Source organism: Aulonocara sp. 'chitande type north' Nkhata Bay, linkage group LG9 (genome assembly GCF_057382095.1).
Source record: "Aulonocara sp. 'chitande type north' Nkhata Bay isolate Kocher_YH1m ecotype deep benthic linkage group LG9, A_spYH_male_GT1.1, whole genome shotgun sequence".
In the NCBI taxonomy this organism is placed as follows: domain Eukaryota; kingdom Metazoa; phylum Chordata; class Actinopteri; order Cichliformes; family Cichlidae; genus Aulonocara; species Aulonocara sp. 'chitande type north' Nkhata Bay.
In genome coordinates this window covers 17,624,775-17,650,434 of record NC_141352.1, presented here as the reverse complement: position 1 = coordinate 17,650,434, position 25,660 = coordinate 17,624,775, and the positions used below count along the sequence as shown (strand labels likewise).

At 41.4% G+C, this 25,660-nt stretch overlaps 1 protein-coding gene across 5 annotated transcripts in view; it reads left to right on the top strand.

Annotated features, from left to right (window-relative positions):
- Positions 1–25,660, top strand: part of lg9h8orf34 (linkage group 9 C8orf34 homolog) — a 70,802-nt gene that overhangs the window by 7,295 nt on the left and 37,847 nt on the right. For all 5 annotated transcript variants that reach the window (XM_086306172.1, XM_086306171.1, XM_086306169.1 and 2 more), the window contains 6 exons: positions 7,264–7,408; positions 7,704–7,835; positions 9,711–9,830; positions 10,070–10,098; positions 10,960–11,123; positions 15,064–15,230. In XM_086306172.1, coding sequence (XP_086162298.1) covers positions 7,264–7,408; positions 7,704–7,835; positions 9,711–9,830; positions 10,070–10,098; positions 10,960–11,123; positions 15,064–15,230 — 757 coding nt within the window. The remainder of the gene's footprint in view (positions 1–7,263; positions 7,409–7,703; positions 7,836–9,710; positions 9,831–10,069; positions 10,099–10,959; positions 11,124–15,063; positions 15,231–25,660) is intronic.

The following is a 25,660-nucleotide window of genomic DNA, read 5'->3' as shown; positions in this document are numbered from 1 at the left end:
CTGACTTTTTTACAGCAAATTTCTTCTATTCTTTCCCAAAGCTGTTTGCATTTCATCTCTAGCACAAATGATAACAGCGTTACGGCCATTTAACGAGCACTTGTAAAATAGGCCAGTGTGACATATCGAAACTACAATATACAGAAGACGGACTACAAAACATAAATGTTGTTTCATCTAGGTCGAATAAACAAGAACATCGACAAAAATGTATCATTAATTACAAAGGGTGTAACTTTAAAGAAAACACATAGCTTAAAAGATGAAATATATCTTATTTCCTTGTGTTTCCTGCTGGAAAGTGATCCAATTTAACTCCTTTTCTTCTCTTTATTTTGGATTTCTGTAATTTCATTGAAACCCCTCCGTCTGTCACTTAGCCAAACTGACCTGAAGCAAAAATTAATGAATGATCATCCTAAAGACTGGTGATGCAACAGTGGGTATTACTAAATATTTAGCATTAATTATCAAAAACACTCTGTATATCATATTGCATACGGTCCAGTATGAGAAGTGAGTCGCTTTGATCATAAATCCAGATAAGCTCGTTACCTTACATCTTCAAGACTAAGTATAGCTTCGGGTTTTCTACGCTTGCTCTTTTGGTTGTAGTTTCAGCCATTTGTATGCACACATGTTGGTGGGTTATTACAGCATGCAGACACAGATCTGCTCACTTTGAATCATTTTAAGCAAATGTGTAGGCTTGGTAAATACCTGTCAATTAGGAATAAAATGATTTCCTTTGGTAATTTATTACGACACCGTGAGAAAATTGAAACAAAGCCTTTTTTCCCTTTTGATGTCTGGCTGGTAGGGTAAGTGATTCATTTACAAATGAACAGCATCAAAATTCAGGGGAGAGAAGGTTAGGATTGGTTAAATTGCATCATAATGTGCCAGAGAAAGTGCTGCAGCATCCGTATCAATTAGACGTTATCTTTTTCTTCAAACTCTGTGATGGTCTTGAGTTTGGTAACTTGGTGTGACAGATGTGTGGTCATGCACGGGTTAACACGGCTTCCCCTCAGGCACAGTTAGAGTAATTACCACGAGACAGGCGGCTCAACACACGGCCCAAGGCCAGGTTGGTCCTGAGGGAGTGCAGGATGGGGACAAAGAGGGAAGGTAAAGCATTTCTGTGGTATCTGGAAGATCGAGCAGGGACACGATGAGTGAAGTCCAAAATGAGGAAGACTTAAAGCGTGCAGTGTTAGGCAGGGGGAAGGAGTATCCTTGTATTTGTAAGAAGACAGGAAACAATCAGGAGAGAGAGAGAGTACAGTGGCTCTGGTGCATGCTAATAAAGATATCACGTCCATTTCCAGCCCGCTGATCCTGGGGGCTTACTGATGTGTGAAGCTGATAGTCATGCTGGTGGTGTAGGAGAGCTGATCATGTGATACAAAGAGCCTTGACAGTTGCCCTCTGTTTGTTCAGCTGGTGACTAATGACCATGTGTGTACAGTGTGCAGACACTATCAGTGCTCATACTGTATGTATTTCTATAATGTGTGTGTTTTTAAAGGTTGCAAAGACAAAGTTCATTTGGCTGTTTGTCCATTACCTTTCCAGCTCAGCTTTAATGTAAATGATGGCGGAAACAATCCACAGTGCTCATTCTGTGTCTTCCCAACTTTAGCTCTAACTAGTATTAGTTGTCCCAAATTGTATTGTGCTACACAGTATGTTATTTTGAAGAGGATAATCTACACACTGTTGACGTAGAGCTGGCTCGTGGATGAGATCCTTGAGTGATGGCGATAAAAAAGTGGCAAACTTGGGACGATACTTAAAGAACAGCAGTTCTTTGAGTGAAAATGGCGTGTTGATGCCAGAGATCAGCCAAAAATGGCCAGACTGGTTCGAGGTGATAGGAAAGCAACAGAGAAGACCATCTCTGAATGAAACAGATGGGCTACAGCAGCAGAGGTCCACACTGTGTCGAAAAACTGACACAAGAGCTCACCAAAACTTTTGAACAATAGAAGATTCTGCTGCAGCATTCAGCTGATAGAAGCTTGTCTAACCAAAATCAAAGCATGAGTCCATCCTGGCTTTTCTTACGAGTTTAGGCACATGGTGGTGTAATAGTGTGGGCAATATGGGGCAAAGTGTCCCTAATAAAGTGTTCAGTGAGCGTAGTAAATAAAATTCAGTTTTTCTGATTTTTCAAATGCTAGGTAGTCTTGTGACTGTGTGAAGTTGATGTGTAGTTAAAAAGATATACAAAAGATACCCAAGAAGTTTGCAAAGAAGAGCTTTGTGAAGAAAAAGTGTTTCTCATATAGAACACAAAATACATTGAATGCAGTGATAGTCATAGCAAGGCCTCTGTGCGTTTCGTTTTCTATTTTAATTACTTGATTGCTGTGCAGCAGAAAGATCGTCATGTAGGTTTTGAAAAGGTTAAGTCACGTATAAATGTTGTGAATAAATCTGTTCCTGTGGAACACAGCAAGCACCACAGATAATTACCAAAAAGATGATAAGCAAATTAGCATTTACACGCTTATTTTATTGTTATTAATCCAACAGTATCGGAAACCATACGGAAATAAATAGAGGGTGATAATAATTGCTCTCCCTAGTTGCAGAAGTGCAGAAGTGACAGAGAACAGTAAATGGCACAAATTAAACTGCAGGAGAAACAAATGCAAATGGAAAGGGGAAAGATGTGATACTGGAAGATGTTCGATTGAAAATTGCTTTGGCAAATTTTGTCAATCCAACAGCGCCCTACAGTGAAACCGGTCAAACATAATCAGCAAATACTCCGCAAGGACAAAGCAAGTGAAGGGTGCATATCAGCGAGGAAGACGAGAGCAGTTTTATCTGCTGGTTCCAGTCTGGCCAGGTGACATTGCCTCTCCTGTAGTCTCCTCTTCCACATGATCTCTTCTGCTCTTGCCTTCCTGCTTATTCAGGGTTTGGATGTCTTCCACCGGCACATCTCTTGCTCTCCCTCTGCGTGTCTTCACCTACGTTGGCTCTGAACTATAAAGACACTCACATGTCACCTTAAGTCACCTGTGATGTGACTTTGCATTGACATATTTTATTAACAGAAAGAATAAGTAAATCATTGGCAGCCATTGGCCTCTTCTATAGGTGACAGGGACAGGAAGCCCTCCAGGGAGTATTGGAGGAGCTGTTTCTGCAAGTCCGGAACATGCTGAAGGTGACACTGATTTTATTCAAGCAAGCCTGAAATAAAATGTGTAAATGTGCTCTATACTGCTGAAATCCTCTTATGTCTACCCTCATACTTGCAATACAGACACACTGCGCTTGTCTCAGTAGATATGTGAATAGATATACTTCCTCTTTGGAACACAGACATCACAGAAAGCCGACTCATGCAGAGTAAGTGTTGTGTGCTGCAGGCTCAGTGTCTCCTTGCATCCATAAATCCATAGCTCAAATAGTCCACCAGGAGTCTACAATGGCTGAGGAGGAAATTCATCAGCTCACAGGTTGACAAAAAAGAACTAAAGCTTAGGCAAAGTCGCTTAAATCACAGAGCTTGTGAAGCAGCGTTGGCTCTGTCGGTATCTGGTGTTTTTTTTTTTTTACTTCAGCCTTTTTTATTCTTGTCCGTGTTCTTTGTGATTCCGTCTTTGATTTGCACAAGAGAAATCATTATCCAAGTGTCCAAGGTAACAAATGGAAATGAACCCCTTGGGACTGGCAAAATTTATTATACTGCAACCGACACTTGAACCGCGTGGATACTCTGTGTCACCAGAGTTTGAAGATTTGTCCTTACCCACCACCCTGGTAGAGTTCTCTCTTCCTGTCCTCTTTCAATGCCACCGTCAAAACTGTCTCAGCCTGCTACTCGTGCACGACCTCCAGAACTTTCTCTTTGCCCTCCTCTCTTATTTTCGACTTCTTTCCACTTTTAATTCAGGGAGTTTGTTTAAGTTGTGGGGTATCAGGCATCAGTGAGCGTATCATGACTGCTATTGTCCCCGGAGAGAGTCCTCGAGAGCTTCCAAGGACATGGGTGTCTCTTGGCTGGCTGACAGCTTGTCAATTACTGTGACCGAACGAAACTGCCTGGGGCACGCAGATATCCCGCCAAACGACGCATCTGCACAGATACGAACTGAGACTCCACTGTCTCAGTTGCTTCCGCCACCTGTTGGGCTGCTTGGAGATCACCGCTTCACAGACCGAAACTCTCGGGCACTCTTTAAATCTCTCTCACACATATAAAACCATACGTTAAGGACGATGTTCTGCTGGTGCAAGTAAGTCCAAACCAAATAGTATTAAAGTCAGCTTGCACCGAAAAATGTTGACCCAAATTTGAGTCTACATCTTATTGTGGTTCCTGTCGAAGGAAATGTGATTACCCGTCTAACAGCATGTGCTTATCAAAACAAGACTGGTGTTATTTAAAGCAGCTCATTACCATAGAACGTGAAAGTGTCAGACACGGTTACTTTGCTCCGCTGCATACGTGAGCAATGCAAATGCTTGCATATCCACCGTGCAGATTTAGTGGGATCTGCTGCTTACAGTGTGAGGTTTTGCCTTATTACAATTGTCATTGTAGATGGTAAAGGACGAAGAGGTGCTTTAGCTCATTAAACAGCCATGTGTCATGCTGGAAGCAGAACACTCTGTAGTGCGTGCAATCAATACACGTTGACACAAGAGTGCTGTACAGTACAGACGTGTGCAGAATGCGCATGTAGCTGCAAGCTATGGGATCTTTTCTTTCTTTGCATCATCGCTTCCTTCTCTTGTCTGTGCATCCCTGTGAACGCACATCCCACTAAGAACCGTCTTCCCTTTACCCCTTTCCTGCAAAAAGAAATGAACACTTGGGGCACTTAACAGAGTTCTCATCATTTGCTTCCAAATTACAACCTTCAGTAATAGACCTCCTGTTGGTAAGTTAGTTAAATTACCCACAGGAACTACTAAGCAGTAATTACAACTTTTGCCTTGTGCCACTTTTAGAGGTTTTAAACTGTTAGACTATGGTGAGGAGCGCTGCTTTGCTAAACTCTCGGTGCGCTATTCTCTCATGTGGTGCTACTCCTGCAAACAGTGGCGTGAGTTGCCTGTGTTGTTAGGCCTTTACAGAGAGACATTTCAGCATGCGCCCTGTTTATCCATTCACATGCTGTTTCCTGTCAGAGCTGCTGTAGACACTGGGGCAGAGCAGGAATGTCCCCCTGACCAATTACCTGATTAGCTTTCTGAGCACACATAGTGCAGCCAAGACTAGCCAGCTGTAATACACACACAGGCAGGCTCTCTTTATCCTGTCTCTACCTCTTAAAAAAACAACAACACGCACATATGCAAATAAACTCATATTGGCAAATGCATACCAGCCATCAAAGCGTAGGAAAATACAATTCTGCTAGGTAAGCAACTCTACAGTGTATCCTATCACAAATACTTAAACACACACATACACACAGACGCACTCATTTTATCCATACATTACTGCCAATTCACTGCAGTCCACTAATGGCTTCTCTGCTTCACTGCAGTAGTCATCCTGAAGTCAGCCTGAGCTCTGCTCTGAATGGCTTAAACTGGTCAAACAGAGTTCGTTCTCATACCGTATCGCAGCGGCACACACAAATATACTGACAGGAGCAGACATATGCTCATTTCACTGCACCCATCATATTCAAAGGGACTGCTATTCCCTATAGCTGTGATATAAGAGTTTCGCTCTGTGGTTTTCTGTAGGTGAAGAAAAATAAAACCCACTTCTGCGCTTGCATTTGTATCGTAGCTAGTGTATTAAGAAGTGTTTTGGGCAGTGTTAATATTTTTCTGTTGTTGTGTTTTTTGTCAGTGTGTGTGTACAAGGAGGGAATGTGTCGTAAACGGGTAGGACGTGATTAGTTTGAACATGATCGTTCGTTTGAAGCAGTTCCCATCATGCGTTTGAAGGATTTGAAATTAGCATGCAGAGTGAGATATGGCCTCCACCCTCAGCACCTGTTACTGTGACTCCCACCAGTGTGTTTTTCTCTCTTTTTTTTCTGAGGTACACTTCTTCATTTTCTGCTGCTTTTTTCTCAAAATGTCCTTATTCAAAAATGTGAGTTTATCCTTATGCTTACATGTAATATCTGGGCGCTCTTTCTACATGAACAACCATCCGCGGAAGTCTTGTGCACGCCACTTGTGTCCGTGTGGTTTCCATTTTTAACTTAAGCTGTGAGTAAATAATTGTTTCGGTGTCAAACTGATTGGAAGAGCCTGCAGTGCACCAAGTCAGGAGCACAACTAGGAGTTGTGCACTTTTTGTGACATTCACAGGGTTGTGCACCTTATATTTGTCAGACTGCCAATGCCAAGTTCCTCTCTAAGTGTCAAAACTATCTAGGCATGGGTGATATATTGAATTTTATAACTGGCTGCCATCATCATATCCGTGGAGCTTTGTGCAGCACTGAGTCAGGTCTCCGTGGCGCTATATTCGCTAGTCATACTTTAAAAATTTATATTAGTCTGTGTACCATTGTCAAATGCAGCTCAAAAAGAAAGGAAGGGGCCACCTTCTCATACTTATCAGAGATTACAAATATATACTGAGTTATTGGCAGACTAATAAGTCAGTAAAATGAAATCTAACCCTCAAAATACCTTGAAAAGTCCCATATGTCACTGTGGGCCTGCTGAAAGTGTATTATACACAATACTAACACAACGATTGCTCAACACCTTCTCAACTGTGCAAATGCACGTGGTCAGAATAACACTTTCAGGCTGCAAACTTTGGAAAATCACCAGATGTGATGCTGGAGAAAAACTTGCGCCTTCATTTTGCTTTCTCTGGTATTCTAGAGCATTTTTTAAAAATTGCCCTTCATATTTCAAATGTTACTCAGCGAAAAGGCTGCTGAAGAACACCCTTGATTCCTGCAGTGTTTATTTACTTGTATACTTATTTGCCTCATCTGATTTTTAACAAGCTTGCAGACATGTTTTACTAATAGACACGGAAGGGAACTGCTCCATGTCTGTAAGGAAAAACTAGTACCATCTTTTATTATTTAAAGACTGTGATACCGGGCTTGGTATAAATCTCCACTTGCTGGACGCGCACACTTGCTTTGAGTGATTTCAACTCCAAAAAACTCCTGGGATGCTTCTAGGGATTGATTGTGTTTCTCAGCATCAGCATGGCCGATACTCCGCTTGCTCGGACCTTCTCTCTCACTCTTGTTGCAGTGCCACTTTTGCTCTAATGGCTCTCTGCTTTGCCCTCTTCTCTAGGAGTTGATGACCAAATTGATAACTGAGACTCCAGACCATCCAATCCCTTTTCTCATTGATCACCTGCAGACCAAGCAAGACAGCCCTGGCAAGCTACACAGAGCTTTCTCAGGTTCTGCTGCACTTTGGGCACAGAGCTCCCCAGGTTGGTGCACACACACATGCAAACACATTATACATATGCTGCATGTCCCCTGCCTTTCTCTCGGACCTGGACGAACAAAACTCCCTGTCTACCCCGCAAAAAAAAAAAAAAAGAGTTTAATATATTTGCCCTTGATTCATTTTAGCAAAAATGTCTCCTGTGCTTTGCTGTCATTTATGGTTGCGGTAGACACACACAAGAAGAACAAAGTATTTGCCTTTGTACATAGTACCCCCAGTTCATGATAAATAGTCCTATGATATGCTGAACATAAATTCAGACTCTTTCCTGACAGAAAACAAAAACACTCGGAGGGATTACATCAACTATGAAAAGCCGTGGCAAATTCACCCAAAGAAGCCAAAAAAATCAAAGAGCGACCTTGCTGTTTCAAGTATCTCTCCGCCTTCACCAGAATCCAAATCCCGTAAGTTTAATTTTTATTTAATCTTTACTTCTTAAATTTTTTCCTGGTTGTGTTACTTACACATGCACACCCGGACACACATAATCCATTTTTAAATGTGAAGCAGCACTGTTTTGATACCTGTTGATATCAGTTGTTTCCCAATTACACGCTCCATTGACTTTAATCTCCATTTTAAATTTGATATAATTATGTCTAATTAAAGTTAGTCACACTGTATAGTCCAGTGTCCTCCTTCCAGCCTTTCAGAGCCCTGCAGACGAGTTCATTATTAAGGACCACCTATTATAGCCTACACTTACTTACAGCCGTGCACTTCTACGCACTCTAAAGAGGGATTCTTCACAGACTTCTTGGGTTCATGCAGAATATATGAAAATGATTTTCCCGGGTTAATTTTAGCTGTGGTGTTAGAATGAAGTATGGCAATTGAGGCAATAAGAATAGGTCAAATGGGTATCAAGCGGCGCCACAGACTTCTTCAATAATGTAACGCTGTGCTCTGTCATTGCCAGACCGAGTCTATTTTAGACTATGTTAGGAGCATTGCTCACAGTCAAGAGGATGAGGGTGTCACGAGAACCTCGTGAAGTCCATAAAAGAGGACGAGTGAACGGGAGAACTGTGCATCAGCATCGAGGTTTGGTGTGTTAGCAGCATTCCTGTTGCCCCCTTCAGAGGAAGAAGCTTTCAAAGCTAGATTTAACGTCAAATCACATTAAAAATACATGCATAGGTGTTTTGGCATGCACAGCTTATGAAAAATTGAAATCAAAAGAACTGTCTCTCGTCATTATTGCACAGTTTGTATGCAGGAAGCCGGCACAACAGCTGTCAAAAACATACTAAAGGTCCACTCACACGCTGATCAAAATGAATCCCTCTTCCTTTTCTGTGCACTGTTTGGCAAAGGGTTTGGCCTCACTTGTGCCTGACTGATAGTTTAATGGGCAGATCCAAAGAGAATTGAATTCTTAACCCCTAATCTAAGCTATTAAGATGCAGCGTAGCCCTTTGCTGGGGCAGCACCATCACACAGAGCCACGCATAGGAGAGAATGACACTCGTTGCCAGAAGTAATGATTCCCCCCCCCCCTCTCATGTCTGTATTTGGCAGACGAATTTGCTGTGTGTTTACAGTTGTTAGAATGCCAAGCAGCTTAGTCAGAGCGAACAAGTGCAGGGGAAGGCAGATTGTAGCTGCAGCGCTGACAAATATTCGCCCTCGAGTTTATTTGTGGGGAAACAGACCACTCACTTTCTGCACCTGTCAGGACATATTAGTTTCATTCAAACATGCATCAAGTTTAATCCAAATTCCTCTCTATAGTTTTCAGTGTGTTTTCAGAGACTGAAGGCTGGTAGATAACCGGCACATTTTTGGCACGTCTTCACTGTTACTTGATGTTGATTTTCCGTCCAGCTGTGTTTGAGCATAAGAACGTTTGATATGGATGAACGAGTAATCCGTCCTCTAAAAAACAATATTGCTCCTTGCATGTCTGAGTGAGACCGCCAAAAGCTTTGGAGCGCTGCTAGGGGACTGTTTGAGTTATTTTGTTATTTTGTTAATCAAAGAGACTGACAGACTGACAGACACTGTCCCCTGGCCTCAGTCCAGTCAGCTCTCTGCCTCTGGAAGCCACTCTGTGACTTTTCTGCCAAAGTTTCCATTTCACTTCATCCTGCAGTAATTCACAAAGTCGTGTTTGGGCAAATAGAAAGTCAAGCAGGGGTGTTTGCAGATTGTAGTATGGTTATTTGGACATTTCATAGGGTCAGTTCTCATCCATTTCATAATACTCACACAAAGTGGATCTGCAATGCTTTCGGATGCGCTGACGTAAATTGCATGTTTGCTTCTGTGATGTCCAGTGCCTCGGTCAATCGAGTACCCGCCCTGGGACTGGAGGGAGAGCAGGGACTTTGATGAGCTCAACCACATTTTGCAGGAGAGCAAGAAGCTCGGCAAGGCCCTGGAGAGCCTGTCGCGCAGTGAGTGGCTGCAACTCAGCAGAATGCATGCTTACATCATACTCAGCAGTGTTTAATACATCTTAACATATAGAACTAAAGTCTAGACCTTTCTGTAAATGTCACTGTTAATCCCGAGAAGGAACCGGATAGAGCAGCTTATCTTACAGGCTCACCACTAAGCTTAGAAGCAGCCTAAGCTGGGATGTAAAACCGTATTAGATGCTTCTGTGCTTTAAACCATTTTCTTTTTTCCTCAGGCATCGCCATCTCTGATGAGCTTGACCAGGTAGATATTAACTAGCCGGGAAAATAAAACACTCCTATATTGACACTAGTTTGGTCTTCCTCTCATCACCCCTGCTGAATTACTCATGCTACATCAAATAAAAGAGCCAGATTTCTTAACTTTCACTTGCTCAACAGAGCAGCACAGACATCATCTTTTTCTGATGATGAACTGCTATCTCAAGGGATTGATATTCGAGAGTGATACTTCAGTAAAGCATGTCCTCCATCTCCCTCTCCCTTGCCCCTTCGTTGTGGATCTTACTCGCAAAGCTTTGTCTGCGCTCTGCCTTTGTCCTCGCCTGGCCCAAATTCCCTCCCGGCACAATAGTGCAGCGGCTGCTCAGGTTGGAGATGCACAGATCGATTTTGAAAATGTTGGCTCTGAGAAATACAGCATATGTTTTGACAGGGAATTTACTTTTTGCTCAGCGCACCATGTCCAACATCCTTGGCTTATAGTCCAGAGATTTTCCCTCTTTTCTGTGGAACAGAACAGGGAATGAATACTAAATACCTGCTGAGATCGTGCAGAGACAATAGAATTCCTTCTGGATTTTGTGAAAGATGAGGATAAGTATTTTTGCTTTTTGCACACTGAATCGTGCAAATGTGTACAGAGGCTGCTTGGGAGGCAGATATCAGACAACACTCTACTCTTTTTCTGAACTTTATTATTTAAAAAAAACTCCATTATTATTATAATTGAGGGTTTCTTTTTGAATTAAAAGTACACAGTGTTAAGATAGAGATTCATAGCAGTTCTCTGACTCCTCTCACCTCTACCTCTGCTTCTTTTCATTTTAATCTTTCCCTTTCTGTCTGCTACTTCCTGCTGTTTTAATATGCATTTCTGTTTTAGAACTTGGTGGGATATAACGCAGTTCTGCGCCCTCGGGTGGTGGGGGAGTGGGTTGGTCGGGACGAAGATGACGCAGACCCGCTGGCTGCGGAAATGCTGCACCCTCCCGTCCCTCGGTCTAAAACTGAAGTATGTTGGAGTGGAGACAGCAGCCCTGCTGGGAGGTTAGTGATTGGGAATATAGTATATTTGTGACGTCATCTATATGAGTGTATGTGTGCGTCTGAGTCACTTAATGCAAAAAGTTTAAAACTTCAGAAACTTCACAAAGCTCTTGTTGGCTCTTTAAATAGGAGGAGGTAGACTTCTAACTCTGGCTGCCTGAGGAATGCCCATCTGAATGGGTTTGATAATCCCATTTCAAAGGCGCGATCAAACATGCTTGCCATGATACTGCTTCAACCCAATTTCAAATTAAAGCTAACCTCATTTCTGTGTCCTCAAGGCCAAGAAATTTTCTGCTTGTTATTTTAAAAATGGCCCGTTTATGACAGTATAACTGTGTCGTGCGTTGCATTATCAAATCATTTGTCATCTTTAAAAAAACCCTTTAAGTTCCAAGTCAAGTGGACTTGGTTGTTAGATGAGGCTATTGCCCTGTGTGTGTGTGTGTGTGTGTGCGTGTGTGTGTGTGTGTGTGTGTGTCCACTCATGCGTATGTTTTTCTATCTGGTGGGGACTTTTACCTAACTGCTCACTCATCCATAAGGACTTTTGTCACTAAGGGGACACAAATTATGGTCCCAACAGAACCGGATATATGTGTTTGTGTAAATGAGATGTTATGTATTTTCCTATGAGGAGTGTGACAAACTTGTGGTGCTGTGTGAAAGCCACGGAGAGATGTGTCACTGTGGGGACAAATATTCTGCTTCTGGGAATGCATTATGCCAACAAGTTACCCCCCACATGGATAAGACAAGGGCTGCGCATGTGTGTTAGTGCGCACACACAAGTGCATGCATGTGCTTCTGATATGACAAATTAAAGGAGGAATGGATATAAAACCATAAATCATGTTCAGGCCTGAGCTGACATACACACAGTGTTAATCTCATTAGGTTACTGTATGGGTGGATTATAGGGAGAAATCACTTAGTTTAAACACTGAGCTGGGAGATAGGGATGTGTGTGTGGGCTCACTGATGAGCTCTGCTCTGTGTGCGTGCGTGTAAGTGAGATGTTTTGTATTTACCTATTAAGACTGTGAGAAACGCGAGCCGCTGTTTGTTTGGGATGGTGTCGTGTCCCAATATAATCACAGCCTCTTCTCTCATTAACTACAGGAGTACCTGGCTCATCACATAGATCATTTATATCAACTCTTAATTGCATTTACTGGGAACTTGCTCCCTTATCACATTCTGTTTGGGGATCCACATCACTTTCAATTACTCCAAGCAGTTTTCTGACCCAGCCTAGTGTCATGTTTCTATTAAAAGTCATAATACTAAATGACATAAAATTTCGTGGCTAGAGATTTTTAAATCCACTGGTTAGGTTTATAATTAGAGAAGCTAAAAATGACCACTGATGTAATGGAAAGCTGGCAAAGACTAGCAGTGCCCTCGCTTAAAATCCCATGTGAACTTTAATGGGGCGTCCCTTCATGGTGCTCATAGGCGTTCAGTTTCTTCTTCTTTTGGCTGCTTCCTTTAGGAGTCAGCGGTTCATATGACTTCATCTCCCCCACCCTGCTCTTCTGTCACACCAACCCTCTGCATGTCCCCCATCACGACATCCATGAACCTCCTCTGTGGTCTTCTTTTTCCATGCTCACCGCTCTCTAACCTCTCCAACGTTGTCTGCTCAACCTCCCAAAGAGCTGTCCTTCTGATATACTCATTTGTACTCCTGTCCATCCGAGACACTCCCAATGAAAATTTTAACATTTTCAACTAAGCTCTGCCAAAAAAATAAATTAAAACTTCTATCGGCAATCTGAAAGCACATATATTTTTATTTCTTCCTCATGCATTTGACCTTTTTCGTCTATGCAGTCCATCTTCCTCCTCTGACTTTTGCAAGTTTACTTGCTTTCACTTACAAGCTTTTGCTTCTGTCCCTCATTCCAGCCCACCTGTCATTTATGACCATAAGAGATAGTGACAGGTTGTGTCCATTCTCTGTATGATGGGCTGCAGTTTCCAGAGGGATAAGTGCAAAGTGCACTTGGGAAATCAAGAACGAACTGTGGCCAAAGTTTATTCAAGGAGTTCCGGTGGAGTGAGGCTTCCACATTTAACGTATAGCAGGAACACAAGTTTTTTTCTGTTAACAAAAATATAAAGACATTCGCTTCTATGGGTTCTGATTACTTATTGGTCACTCAGACAGGAAGAGAGAGTGCCGTAAAGCTGCATTTTTTGTCATATTTATTGTGTTTAATGTTTTGGCTCCTGTGGTGAAAAAGAATTGCTGACTCTGGGACAGCTACAGGGAGGCACAGTGGGCCTGAGATTTTCATATTAGATGTGGGCCCATTATACAACACACAAAAGTAATAACACTGTCTCCACACAAGCTAGCCGAGCAGCCTCTCTCTTTTTTTTTGTTTACTTCTATTTTTCACAATTATTACTTTCCTGCTTTGTTTGCTGTTCTCATCTTAGATTCTCGCCGCAATGTTGGAAAGTTTAGCCTCAGGTTAAACCTGACTGTTTGCAATCACAGCGAAATGGTCCAACTTTTTTTTGTTTTTTTCTTCATCCAAAGACAAAAGCTGTAAAAAACACCCCATACCAACCACCACTACTCGTATTAGCAGATACTATTAGCATAAATACCACACGGAGGGTATGAAGAAATATCTTTTGACCCTTTCACATTAGCTGTAAATAGAAGTCATTAAACTGAGATTAGCATCAAATTAATTCTCTTCCACCCCTATAATCCACGCCCTCGGCCACTGGGATATGAAAATTAATTTCGCCAATATAGAGGTAAGAGGAAGCCAGCCTTCAGTGTGGTATGTGTATCTCTTAACTGTAAAGGAAAATGAAGACGCTGTTGTGTGTGGGAACAGAAATATGAAGAAAAGCATTCTTTTTTTTTCATATAGTTATTATTTTAATTGAATACAGTCTCAGAACTGTGATCCTCTTTCCACAAATGTTGACGTATGGATGGCTTTATCGTGATTTCCATGGATAAATCCGTGGCAATCAGCGCGTAATGTTTATAAATTACCATGTGGGAAATGTTAGCGTACGCCTTTATGATAAAACAAATAGTGGAGGCTGAAGACAATGTTGAAATGTAAACAGAAGCCAGACGTGCTGGAACAAAGCAGTAATACTATTGGCTATTATATAAGAAGAAATAATATTAGAAATATAGTATTCAGATTTTATAAATATTTAACGATCCTTTAAAAAAAGATATATCTTTTCCATTCTTGAATATTTAAAAGATTCAAGCAGTAAGTAACTCGTTTGGATTTGATCATTGGCTCCCCCGTTGGGTAAAAACTGCAGGGGGTGCTTTCAACACCTACATGCTTATAAATCCTGAGCTTAGATTCCCTTTTCAACCTGACATCCTCTAAACGCCTAATGGTTTGTGGGTAGTGTTTAACTGTTGCTCACCTCAGAGCAATTATCTTGTCTTATCTACTTCCTGCTACCCAGGTACAGCAAGGTGCACTACACCTACATGACACTTCATATAACTGTACTCTGTTTTGTCTGTGCCAGCCATGGAATGAATACCAAGTGCAATGATTGGTGAAACACCTTTTTAAGTATAGTCATGCATGTGCATAGCACTGGGGCAGATGCATTATTTTGTTTTTGCTAGGAAGCTCGAGTCTGCTTAGATACAACTCTAACAGATTAGGATGAGAGTATGTAATTACTGTCGGAACACTGTTATTATAAAACCCGTTATTTTTCTCCATGTGTTTCCCAGAAACTCAAAGCATATTATTGCAGAAGATAATAGCTTCAGATTCATGACCTATTCAACTTTAAAATGCTTCACAGAAGTGAGCAACAATGTAATTACTTGCTAATAAGTATTTAATTGTGATTCAGTTTGTATGAGGGTTGAAAAATATTACTTTATGCTATTTTTCTTGCTAAGACTTTTTTATTTCACCTTTAGCCTGAAGATGGAAGCGAAGAGCAAAGGGCTAAAGGAGCAGCAGCATCATCATAAGAAGCTTCTGGCTGCCATGCTGTCCCAGGACTCCTTTGATTCAGTCCACAGCCCCACCCCCTCTGTTGTGGAAGAGGAGATCGAGGACGAGGATGATGCCATGGAGCTTCTGGGTAATCTCACAGCCCGATACGACTTACATACAAAGTCACAAGTTACAAATCTGTGAAAAATTTGTTGTGTAATAGAGCAGAGTGAACGGTTTTCCGAGGCAGATGCAGTCCATTAGTTTTTCCAGTGTAAAACTACCATTGATCCTACTGCTGATTATGAGTCTGCATGTATGAGTGTTTTTATGTGATGCATTTGGCAAACCTCTGAACTGCGATTTCAGATAACACTAAAATGAAGTCTGCAGATGGAACTACACATTTTTCACTATATATTTTTTTAGGCTATGTGGAATAAAAAAATATGCATATTGTGTATTTTTGCACAACTGGAAGAAACACCTCGTAGCACAACTAAAAAAATACTTTACTTTGAAGGCTTATGGCATGTTCAGTTGATGTTGTGCCTCCTGCTTTTTTTTAGGTGGGAAAAAAGGGAAATTGGTTCTTTTACAGCACTACTATTACTGCAGCTGCTTTCTTTGGCCACCTGCATACAGTCAAATTCACTGTGTTCTGACACATTTTCTATGAGTTGTGGGGAAAAAATGTTGCTAAAAGTGGGAAAGTGGTTAATGGCAAACATGGATGGATTATCATGGCCATGAGCCCTGTACACAAATTTCCCACAAGCCACCTACCTACTCATGCAAAGAGCATGCACTACATCTGCCCTTCCTAAGCACACACAGTTTGGATGCACAATATCAAGGCGTGTGTGTTACTTGGAATTTGTGTTTGGTGAATTAAAAATAATAAATGCCTGAACATCCATAATGTGATTGACCCGTTCCACCACATCCCAAAAGTGCTCCATTGGACTGAGATCTGGTGACTGTGGAGGCCTTTTGAGTACACTGAATTCAATGAGAATCTAAGTTGAGCCATTAAAAAAAGAGTTGGACATGGTCTGTAACAATACTCAGGTGGGCTTTGGCATTTAAGCGATGCTCAGCTGGTACTAAGGAGCCCAAATTGTGCCAAGAAAATATCCTCCATATCATTAAACCACAAGCAGCAGCCTGAAGTTCATCTAAGGCAGGATGGATCCATGCTTTCATCATCCTTTACAGCAGATTCTGACCCTACCATCTAAATGTTGCAGCAGAAATTGACTCTCATCAACCAGGCAATGGTTTTCTAATCTTCTATTTCCAGGTTAGCGAGTTTGTGTGGACTGTAACCTCATTTTGACCGAAGTGGCACCTAGTGTGGTCTCGGCTTTGTTGTAGCCTGTCTGGTTCATGGTTTCATGTGTTGTGCGTTCAGAGATGCTCTTTCACATGCCTTGGTTGTAAACCAAGTTATGGTTATTTGAGTTACTCTTGCCTTCCAGTCAGCTCAAAGCAGTCTTGCTATTCCCCTCTTACATCGTGCATCAACAAGACCCAGAGAACTGCTGTTCACTGGATAATTTCTCTTTTCTCTTATGGTTGCAGAGATTCTGTTGCCCTAAAGTTAACTAAAGATGTAAAAATGTACATTTTCTTCAACATGTAACAGGGTTGACTTGAACTGATGGAAAGCATTGTATATACGCACACCTGCAGAGGCATGCGTTGTGTATGCAGTGGAATTTGGTTTGATTTGCACTAAAGAGCACTTTAGTAGCTGTTAAAGGAATCTGCTCTTCCTGTTTGCACTGGAATGCCAGATGTTTTCAGCTAGCGAGTCTTGTTGTTCTCTCTGACAAGCGTAGAATCGCAAAGTGGCTCATTTGATTTACTTCGCCTGTGTCAGGAGTGCATGTGTGTGTTTACGTTCCTCCACGCCAGTTCTGCCACCATGACTTGAGATGGATGAGTGTCAGTGGAAAGAACACCTGATGTAAAGTTTAATTCAGTGGAGGCTCTGAGAGCTTGTCATTCTGTACGTGCAGATGCAGGATGTAATGCCTCTTTCTAAACTGAATGTGTTGTCTGAATATTTTTTGTGGTGAAGCATTCCCTCTGCTACCGTCTGTCACTTGTTCCTCGCAGTTTGTCTGTGTGTTGTAGTAATGTTTATCTGCGTGGTGATTCTCTTGAGTAAAGTACCTTATGGTCACACTTGTAGATTTAAAGCATCACATACACCGTTTATGTCATTCAAATCTGAATCGCAACAGTTCTGTGTTACAGCTAATACTACAAAAAATTTTCATAGCTAACAAATGATTGTCAAGCAGTACTTCTTTGAGGAACGGCAACCTGCAGTGCAGTCTTTTTATTTCCTTGTGACAAACATGGTTTCTAGTAATAGTGCTTCAGTCTCTCTTCGGTCTCCTTAGAGCTGTTGCTCTGTGGTGACACACACATCTACGCAAGTCTGTGCTCTCCACGCTCCTGTCACAGCAGTGAGACACTTCTGCTTGTTAGCAGGATCCGTTCACCAGGGTCATTCAGAGGGTCTCATTTCTTTTTCACTGCGTGTCAGCGATTCCCGCGCGGTTACACAGACTGAAGCTGCGACATTTTAGGTGTTCGGTTTCAAAGCTGGGCATTTTATCAAATTAATTGCTCTTTTAATGTAATGTTTCGTCACGGCAACCGTGACGCTGTCGCCTCACTGCAGGAGGGTCCTGGGCTTGAATTGGCTTTTGTGAGTCTGCTAATATATAAAAGAAATCTTTAGAAAATATTATTTAAACACAAAGTTTTTCTTTTCTTTTGTGTTGCAAAAAATTTCCAATCAGCTGAACAACGTTGTCAGTATAGTTTTAATACCGTTTGCTTTTAATGATTATTAGATATTTAGAATCAAAATACTTGTCATATATGGTATCTTTCCTTCACTCAAAAACACTTTCTTTGCCCTCATAACATGACATGACATAATATTTGTTTTACTAAAATGCAACAGAAAAATAAAAATATTTGTCTGGTCCAGTAATTAATCAAGAAAAATATGCTTGATATAAACTGAACGATACCAACCAAGTAAATTTCTCATAGATATTACAGTATAATTATGTAACAAAATTAGATGGAAACTGTATATGTTTTAGGCATACTTGTTCCTTTTGTGTCTTTCTGAGTGTTTTCAGGCAATAGCTCCTATATTAAATGAGGCAGGACTCTGCATGCTCAGGTAGAAGCTTCAAAGGTGCGTAACAAAAGCACAAAATTAAGCTGCTTAATTTTGAATTAAGCACCTTAATTTTGTGCCCAAATGTGACGGACTGGTTCTGATATAACACTTTTTTGCCCTATTTGAGCATTCAAGGTAATTTCTGCCACAGTGGTCATTTACCCATTCACATATATATGTTTTCTTTATTCTATGCGTACGTGTTTTTAACCTAACATCCACAAATTTACAGTCTAATACAGGGGTGGCCAACTCCAGGCCTCGAGAGCAGGTGTCCTGCAGGTTTTAGATAACACCCTGGCTCAACAGACCTGAATCAAATGATTAGTTCATTACCAGCCTCTGGAGAACTTCAAGAAATGTTGAGGAGGTAATTCAGCCATTTAAATCAGCTCTGATGGATCAAGGACACATCTAAAACGTACAGGACACCGGCTCTCGAGGCCTGGAGTTGGCCACCCCTGGTCTAATAGATACATTAGGGGCAACTCAGGGTTCAGTATCTTGCTTAATCATACTCTACAGGAGTTTGGAATCAGACCACCGACCTCCCGAGTTGCAGACAACCCATTCTTCCTCGTGAGCTACATCAGGAGCACAGTGGAAAGTGAAAAGAAAATCTGAAAGAAAAACGCCCTCACATGGTAGCTGATCCTTCGTCTGGTGTATGACAGTCTTGTGCTAGAGAAAATGGGTCTTCTTGCAAAGTAATTATGAATGCAGTTTGGTTTGGGAACACCATTTTTAGAAGGCAGGGTTCAACAGACATGACCCAGGAGAGTAGTAATAAATATAACCAGAAAGCAGGATGCTGATGGTCTGTGATGACCCCTCACAGGCTCTGTGGCTTGACACTTTGGTCTATGGCAGTAATTCAAAGAAACGAATGCATTTCTGATCCTCTGTCGAGGCCTGGTCACGTAGCTCTCCAGAGACCGCCGCCTCTGAGTTGACTGCCTCACTACTGTAAAGTTGATTAAAGGTGATGCTAACACGTATCATGTGGTGCCTTGGTGGACTTTGTGAAACGAAGGACCCTCGTGAGGATTTTTTGGGCCTCAACTAGAAAGAAGGTCTTGGCAAAAACTCTGTAGCTATGACCAAACGCATGCCAGGATGACTGATGATCCTTGGCAGGGCTGGTGAGCTTGTGATAGTATATTGATCCCTAAAGGAGATATTCATCTTTTTTCCCTGCTGCTGTCCACAAGGGTAAAACATGTGGTCATCTGTTCAGAGCTGCTCCACAAGCCGATAGGGATTTGGAAACATGTTCAAGGACTTCACAGCTGAGAGGTGCTTGCTGTCAGATAAGTTGAATCGCTGGAATTAAGTGCTCTCTCAAATTTGATGACACAGCAAAAGCTGCTGTAACTTAACCTTGTACAGTAATGGGTTATTACATAAAATACCTTTGTTTTTGTTCATTTTTATAAACATGCAACATTATCTTCTCATTTCTCTTGATTCTGCTTCACCAAACAATAAGCTGTTGACTGGTGCGCAGTGTTAAAGGCCTCTCACATGCAGCAATGCAACTGCTTCAGGAATAGAAATTGTTGGGTGCTATGTGTTTAAGCATTAGGTCAGTCTGACCTCTAGTGGCTAAATGCTTGAATTACAGTTGCTGTGTCTAAAGTTTATTAAGAGCATTGTCCCAGATGAGTGCATTGATGAGTGCAAATGATTTGAATTTAGGTAACCTGACAGAAAATTGTCTATAGACTTTAATAACTTTTTAAACCTTTTTTGCACATTACCTTTATTTACCATGTGACGCTAATACATCCTATGTTAGGTCCACATGCACATCGGAGCCTCACCATGTTGTCAGGCAGATCGGCCATTGTTATCTCGCCTGGTAACTTGCAGTTTCTGCATACAAATGAAAGCAAATGTATAGATGAGAAATAAACACTTGTGATGTTGCTGGGAGCGATCGTGTTTAGTGTGTGCCAAAGTTTCTGGGGAATGAAGAGAGGGAGGTTCGGGGAACAATGTAAATGTAAAACATACTGCAGATTTTCCACTGGGAGGCAGGAAAGGAGCACTGCTTTGTCCTACTGTGGAACAAGTACAACTTCTGCAAGAGTGTGATAAAAATGGACTTAGAGGTTACAACAGTTAGTTGCAGTTGCAACTTCTCTGCATTTTTATAGTAGGAAAGAGGTTTTTGCAAACTGGATGTTTTTCTTTTCTTTTTTCTTTTTTTCCTCTAGTACCTGGATAAGGAGCTTATGAGAAAATAATAGGATCGCCTTGGAATGGCTTACAGTACTGCTAGCCAAGGTTTTCCCGATGTAATACAATTATAAAAAACCAAATACGCGTGACTCGAGTTTGATTTGTTTTGTTCACATTGTTCCAAAAGGAGAAAATAAAATCAGCTTAGAGGTTGCAGTCTTGTTGATTCTCTGGTAGTTCTCAGGGATGACACTGTGTTTTCCCAGTTGTTTTCATTAGTTCTGCGCTTAATATTCACCACAGTCCAAACCATATTTAAAATGAATATGACTCACATGTTATTGTGTAACCATGGAAAATGTCAAAATTCTAGCTTTTGCTAGGCAGTGGAACCGCAGCAATATAGTGAACCCAAGCAAGAAACAAGCTGAGTTCAGTGTGTGGGGAGAAACACCCTGTTTTTTGGCCTTGCAGTGTTATTTTATGGTAAGTTAATGAGACGCGTTAGCCAGTTCCCCGCTGTAAGGTTACTGTTGTTGTCATCCCTGGTGGAAGTATTCCATTTCAGGGGGCAAGCTGATTGAATTCTCAAATTCCATTTTTATTAATATGTGCAGAGAATATGTTTGATTTACATGAACTCAGGCGATGAAAAACAAACTTTATTGTAGAAAAAAAAGGGAAAAAAACATTTTCAATAGGACGTATTGTGTATTTAACTCTGCAGCAACATAAAGTCTAAAATACTTTATACTTAAAAGACTGTAAGGGCCGTCTTGAGGGAAGATCGAGAATAACATCAACCTTTACCCCTATAATGAATAACCCTGCTTTCCCTCCGGGTTCTTTGGACCCCGGCTTTCAACGATGGTCTGATAAGAATATTAAGTCTCTTGGTGACCTTTTCTCGGGTGGTGAACTCATGTCGTTTGAACAACTTACCAACAGTTACGGCTTGCCTAGACAGGATTTCTTTCGTTTTTTGCAAATACGACACTATATCACTCACAATACAACCCTTGCTGAGCACCCTGAAGTATCTGATGTTGAGAGGGTTTTGTTTGGGCAACAGCTGACGGTGTCTCTGAGTTCATTTTACCATGTGCTTAATGCTTTGACTACCACTGATGCGCAGGGGATTAGAGGTGTGTGGGAGAGGGAACTGTCGGTAACCATAGATGAAGATAAGTGGGATACCGTTTGGTCTCTCGCAAAAAGGATTTCAATTTGTACTCGGACAAGAGCAATCCAATTTAAGATTTTACACAGATTACACGTATCCCCTCACCGCAGACACCTCTTCAGCCGCTCTCTTTCCCCTGTGTGTCTTAAGTGCAAAACTGATGTAGGGACTTTAACTCACTGTTTTTGGTCCTGTTACAAGCTTCAAGAATACTGGGCTGACATTACAGGTGAACTGGGGAAAATCTTCCACGTTGATATAGAGATGGACCCTTTGTCCCTGATTCTAGGTCTTCCAAGTGACCGCCTAAAAGCGGCGGCCAACAAAAGATTGTATAACACTCTAACATTTGCAGCCAGGAAAAATATCCTCTTACAATGGATCAACGATAGGACTCCCACTGTCTGTGGCTGGCGCAAAATAGTTTTTGAACTGATTCCTCTGGAATACCTCACACACGTTATACACCACAGTGTGGGTCAGTTCTATGGGATGTGGCACCCCTTTTTAGACTATATTGGACCGGACCTTTCCGCTATCTTATTCAAAGGACTACTACACACGTGATCACCACCCGGGCCCTGTAAGACTGACTCACCACCTCTTGTATGTTATATTTTTTGTATTTTGTATCTTGTATTATGCCTTATTTAAGAGCTGTTGTGTACGTTTTGTGTTTGTACTGTTTTGTTGTTCTGTGTCTACTGTCGAGACACTGTCGTGTTAAAGGAAAATCTGCAATAAAAACAATGATGAAAAAAAAAAAAAAAAGACTGTAAGGCTGTTTGGGCCAGAATGCATTTCACACACATACACACTTCCATTGTTGCAAAGGGTAACTGAGCCTCCAGTGTAAAAAAAATACTAATATATGACATATCATCAGACCACCCCTTCACGAGCCAGCAGACCCTTTCAGTATGTGAACCCGCTCTGGCGTGAATCCTGAAACGGGAGAGGAGAAGAGTAGCTTTACCTGCGCTCGCCGAGTTACAGCGACACTGAAGATTTGACGTTGACAAGATGAGCGCATGATAAAGCTCTGTCTGATCTTTGATACACATAGACTTAAGCGCAGACTGGTGGATGAGATACAATAGCTGTGTGTGGCTCTTTTGTTGGTGTTACAGCTTCCTTTCATGAAGTGCTGCCTGCAGTACAATAGCTCAGTGTTTTGTAGAAAATAAAATAGGTGTGGAAAAGTGAGCAATGTTTTTCATTATCTCGACTTTCTTCCTGAAATTTAAGGGCTGATAGCAGTTAGTTGAAACATGCACAGATTCAACAAGGTGCTGGAAATATTTTGGTTCATATTGACATGATAGCATACAGTTGTTGCCGATTTGTTGGCTACACATACAGGATGTGACTTTCCCATTCCACTACATCCCAGAGGTGACTGGATCTGACAGGATCTGGTGACCATGGAGGCGATTTGAGTACAGTGAACTCGTTGTCCTGTTTCTTTGAAGCACTTTGACATGATTTGAACTTTGTGACATGGTGTCTTATCCTGCTGAAATAAGCAGTTAGTCTGTGGTGTTTAACTGATGCACAGTCACTAATGAGTGAAATGTGTGCTACAATATCCCCAGCATCATTACACCACCACCACTAGCTTGAACCATCGACCGGCGGGATGGATCCATGCTTTCATGTTGTTTACACCAAATTCTGAATTTTGCAGCAGAACTCTCACTAAGCTAGACGACATCTTTCCACTCTTCTATTCTCCAATTTTGGTGAGCCTTGTGAGTCGTAGGAGTTGCACCCGGTGTGGGCCTCTGTAGCCCATCTGCTTCAACGTTTGACGTTTTGTCCTTTAAGAGATGCTCTTCTGCGTACATTTGTTTAATAAGTGACTTGAAGCAGCATTCTGAGTCACTTAAATCACCTTTAGCCCTCATTCTGATCTTCAGTTTAAACTTCAGCAGGTTGCCTTGACCCTGTCTACATGCCTAAATGTATTGAGTATATATTGATTACATTTTTGTGTCAAAAAGAAGGTGAACAGGGGTACATAATAAAATGGCCAGTGAATGAATGCTAGCATGGCCAGAGCAACAGTTTTTTTGTATGTTTTATCCTGGAAAAAACAAACCAGTTTTTATTTTATTTATTTTATTCTGGTAGTCTAAATTTGTACATTGTACATTGTATGTATGCAAAATTAACATTGGTGTGCATTAAAAAAAAGTATTTTCTTTGTATAAGTACACTACTTTTAGTTACTTTCTATGATTTTTAAAGATCACCGTTAATATCATCCTACCTATGTTAATACAAGTTGCTGTACTAGAAGGACTGCTGTGTTGACTGAGGTCAGTTAAGATTTCCAGTTTCCTGATACCATCAGGAAAGACCTCCTGCAACGCACACCACATGCAGACACACTTTAATCACCGCCATTTGTTATGTTGATTGAAAATTTCAGGACCCCAAGAGGCAAGACGCACACACTGAAGTTAGCAATGATTAAAAGTAGCTTGTTGTGAATAGTCAGGTAATTGGAGTGGATGGATCTTTGAAGATGGAGCGTGCAGCCCTGAGGGGAAAACTGAGTTGTCAGGTGGGCAGACAGAGGACTGATGGCAGACGGAGAGCGAGCTGAGGCTGAATTCTCTTGTAGAAAACGACTTGTGAACTGGAACAGATATACAAGATGGGGATGAACTTATAAAAACAGTCATACACAATCACTGGCGAATAGTCCGGGACGAAGGTGTCGTGCATAAAACTCACAAACTGAAGGACAACAAGAGAGACTGTAAATAAACAGGAGACATAAAAAGTAAGAGAACAAAGAGGAAACAGAGAAAGAGGAGGTACAGCCGGTTCATGATACCATTGCTTCCCTCATCTTTGCCCAAACAACTAAAGACACAACAGTTGCCCTGGACACGATGTAAACCAACAAAAACAAAGCTGTATCATCGCGGTGCTTCGAGAGGAGGAGGTAAATGAGATCATATATGTCAGTAGCATAAGCTGCTGAAACAGTAAATCTTTCGCTTGGACGCTTGAAAGGACTGTGCTCACCTCTGAAGGTTTTGCTGGCCTGATGGCGAAAAGAATGTCCCCATTAAAAGCGTAACTGCGCCCAATTTGATGCCTGTAAAAGTCTCCACAGTGCCGATGGATACGTTAATCGAGGGGCAAATTGCTGCGGTATTATGGTGGTATTACTGGAAGCAATTACCAATAGGCAAGTAGACTGTTGCGATTATGCTATAAATCTAGAGGTAGTCATTACGCAGAGCATAGCCTAATAACAGCCAGCGTACGTACCTCCTGTGTGCATAAGCGCCTTAGATGAGCAGATTATTCGAATGGAAACGAGCTGAACTGATACAGTGAAGCTGTATTGTGACTACTGTTGCTAGACGGGGCCAAAAGATGATAGATAGGTGCGCAAGTATGTAATCTGTAGAAAGCGTTGTTATCTAGACTGGCAGATAAAGCAGTTGTGTGAATAGATCCATTGTGTTAGTAGAGGCAACCGGCTAAACACGCCAGCGTTTTCTGGCTCGTGCTGAGAAGAAGTTTACCTGATAGAGTTATAGACTTGATGACACTGTGCAGTAATTATTAGAGTGTTAATATTTTAATGACTGAATACAACTGTGTCTGTGCATTTCTTGGTGAAGTTATTTAAAACTATGTTGCTGTATCTATGGAGTTATCAAAAACAAGCAGTGATCTCCAAAAGGAGCTTTCAGCTCAAATGAATGTATTGCTTGTATGGTGCTACCTACCACATTATTCCATCACTCATCTTTGATATTTTAATAGCTGTTTCTCAGTAATTTCTCCTATTTGCTTCTTGCCTAGGCACACTTCTCTCTGAGTGATTAACGTCATTGTTTTGAGCTGTAGATGGCAACCTTGCTCTTGGCAGACAGATGTTTCCATGTATTTTTATTATGTAGTACATGTGAAATGCTTTCTTGACGATCAAGTCCTGTTAATTTTGAAATATGTGTAATAAAACACCAAT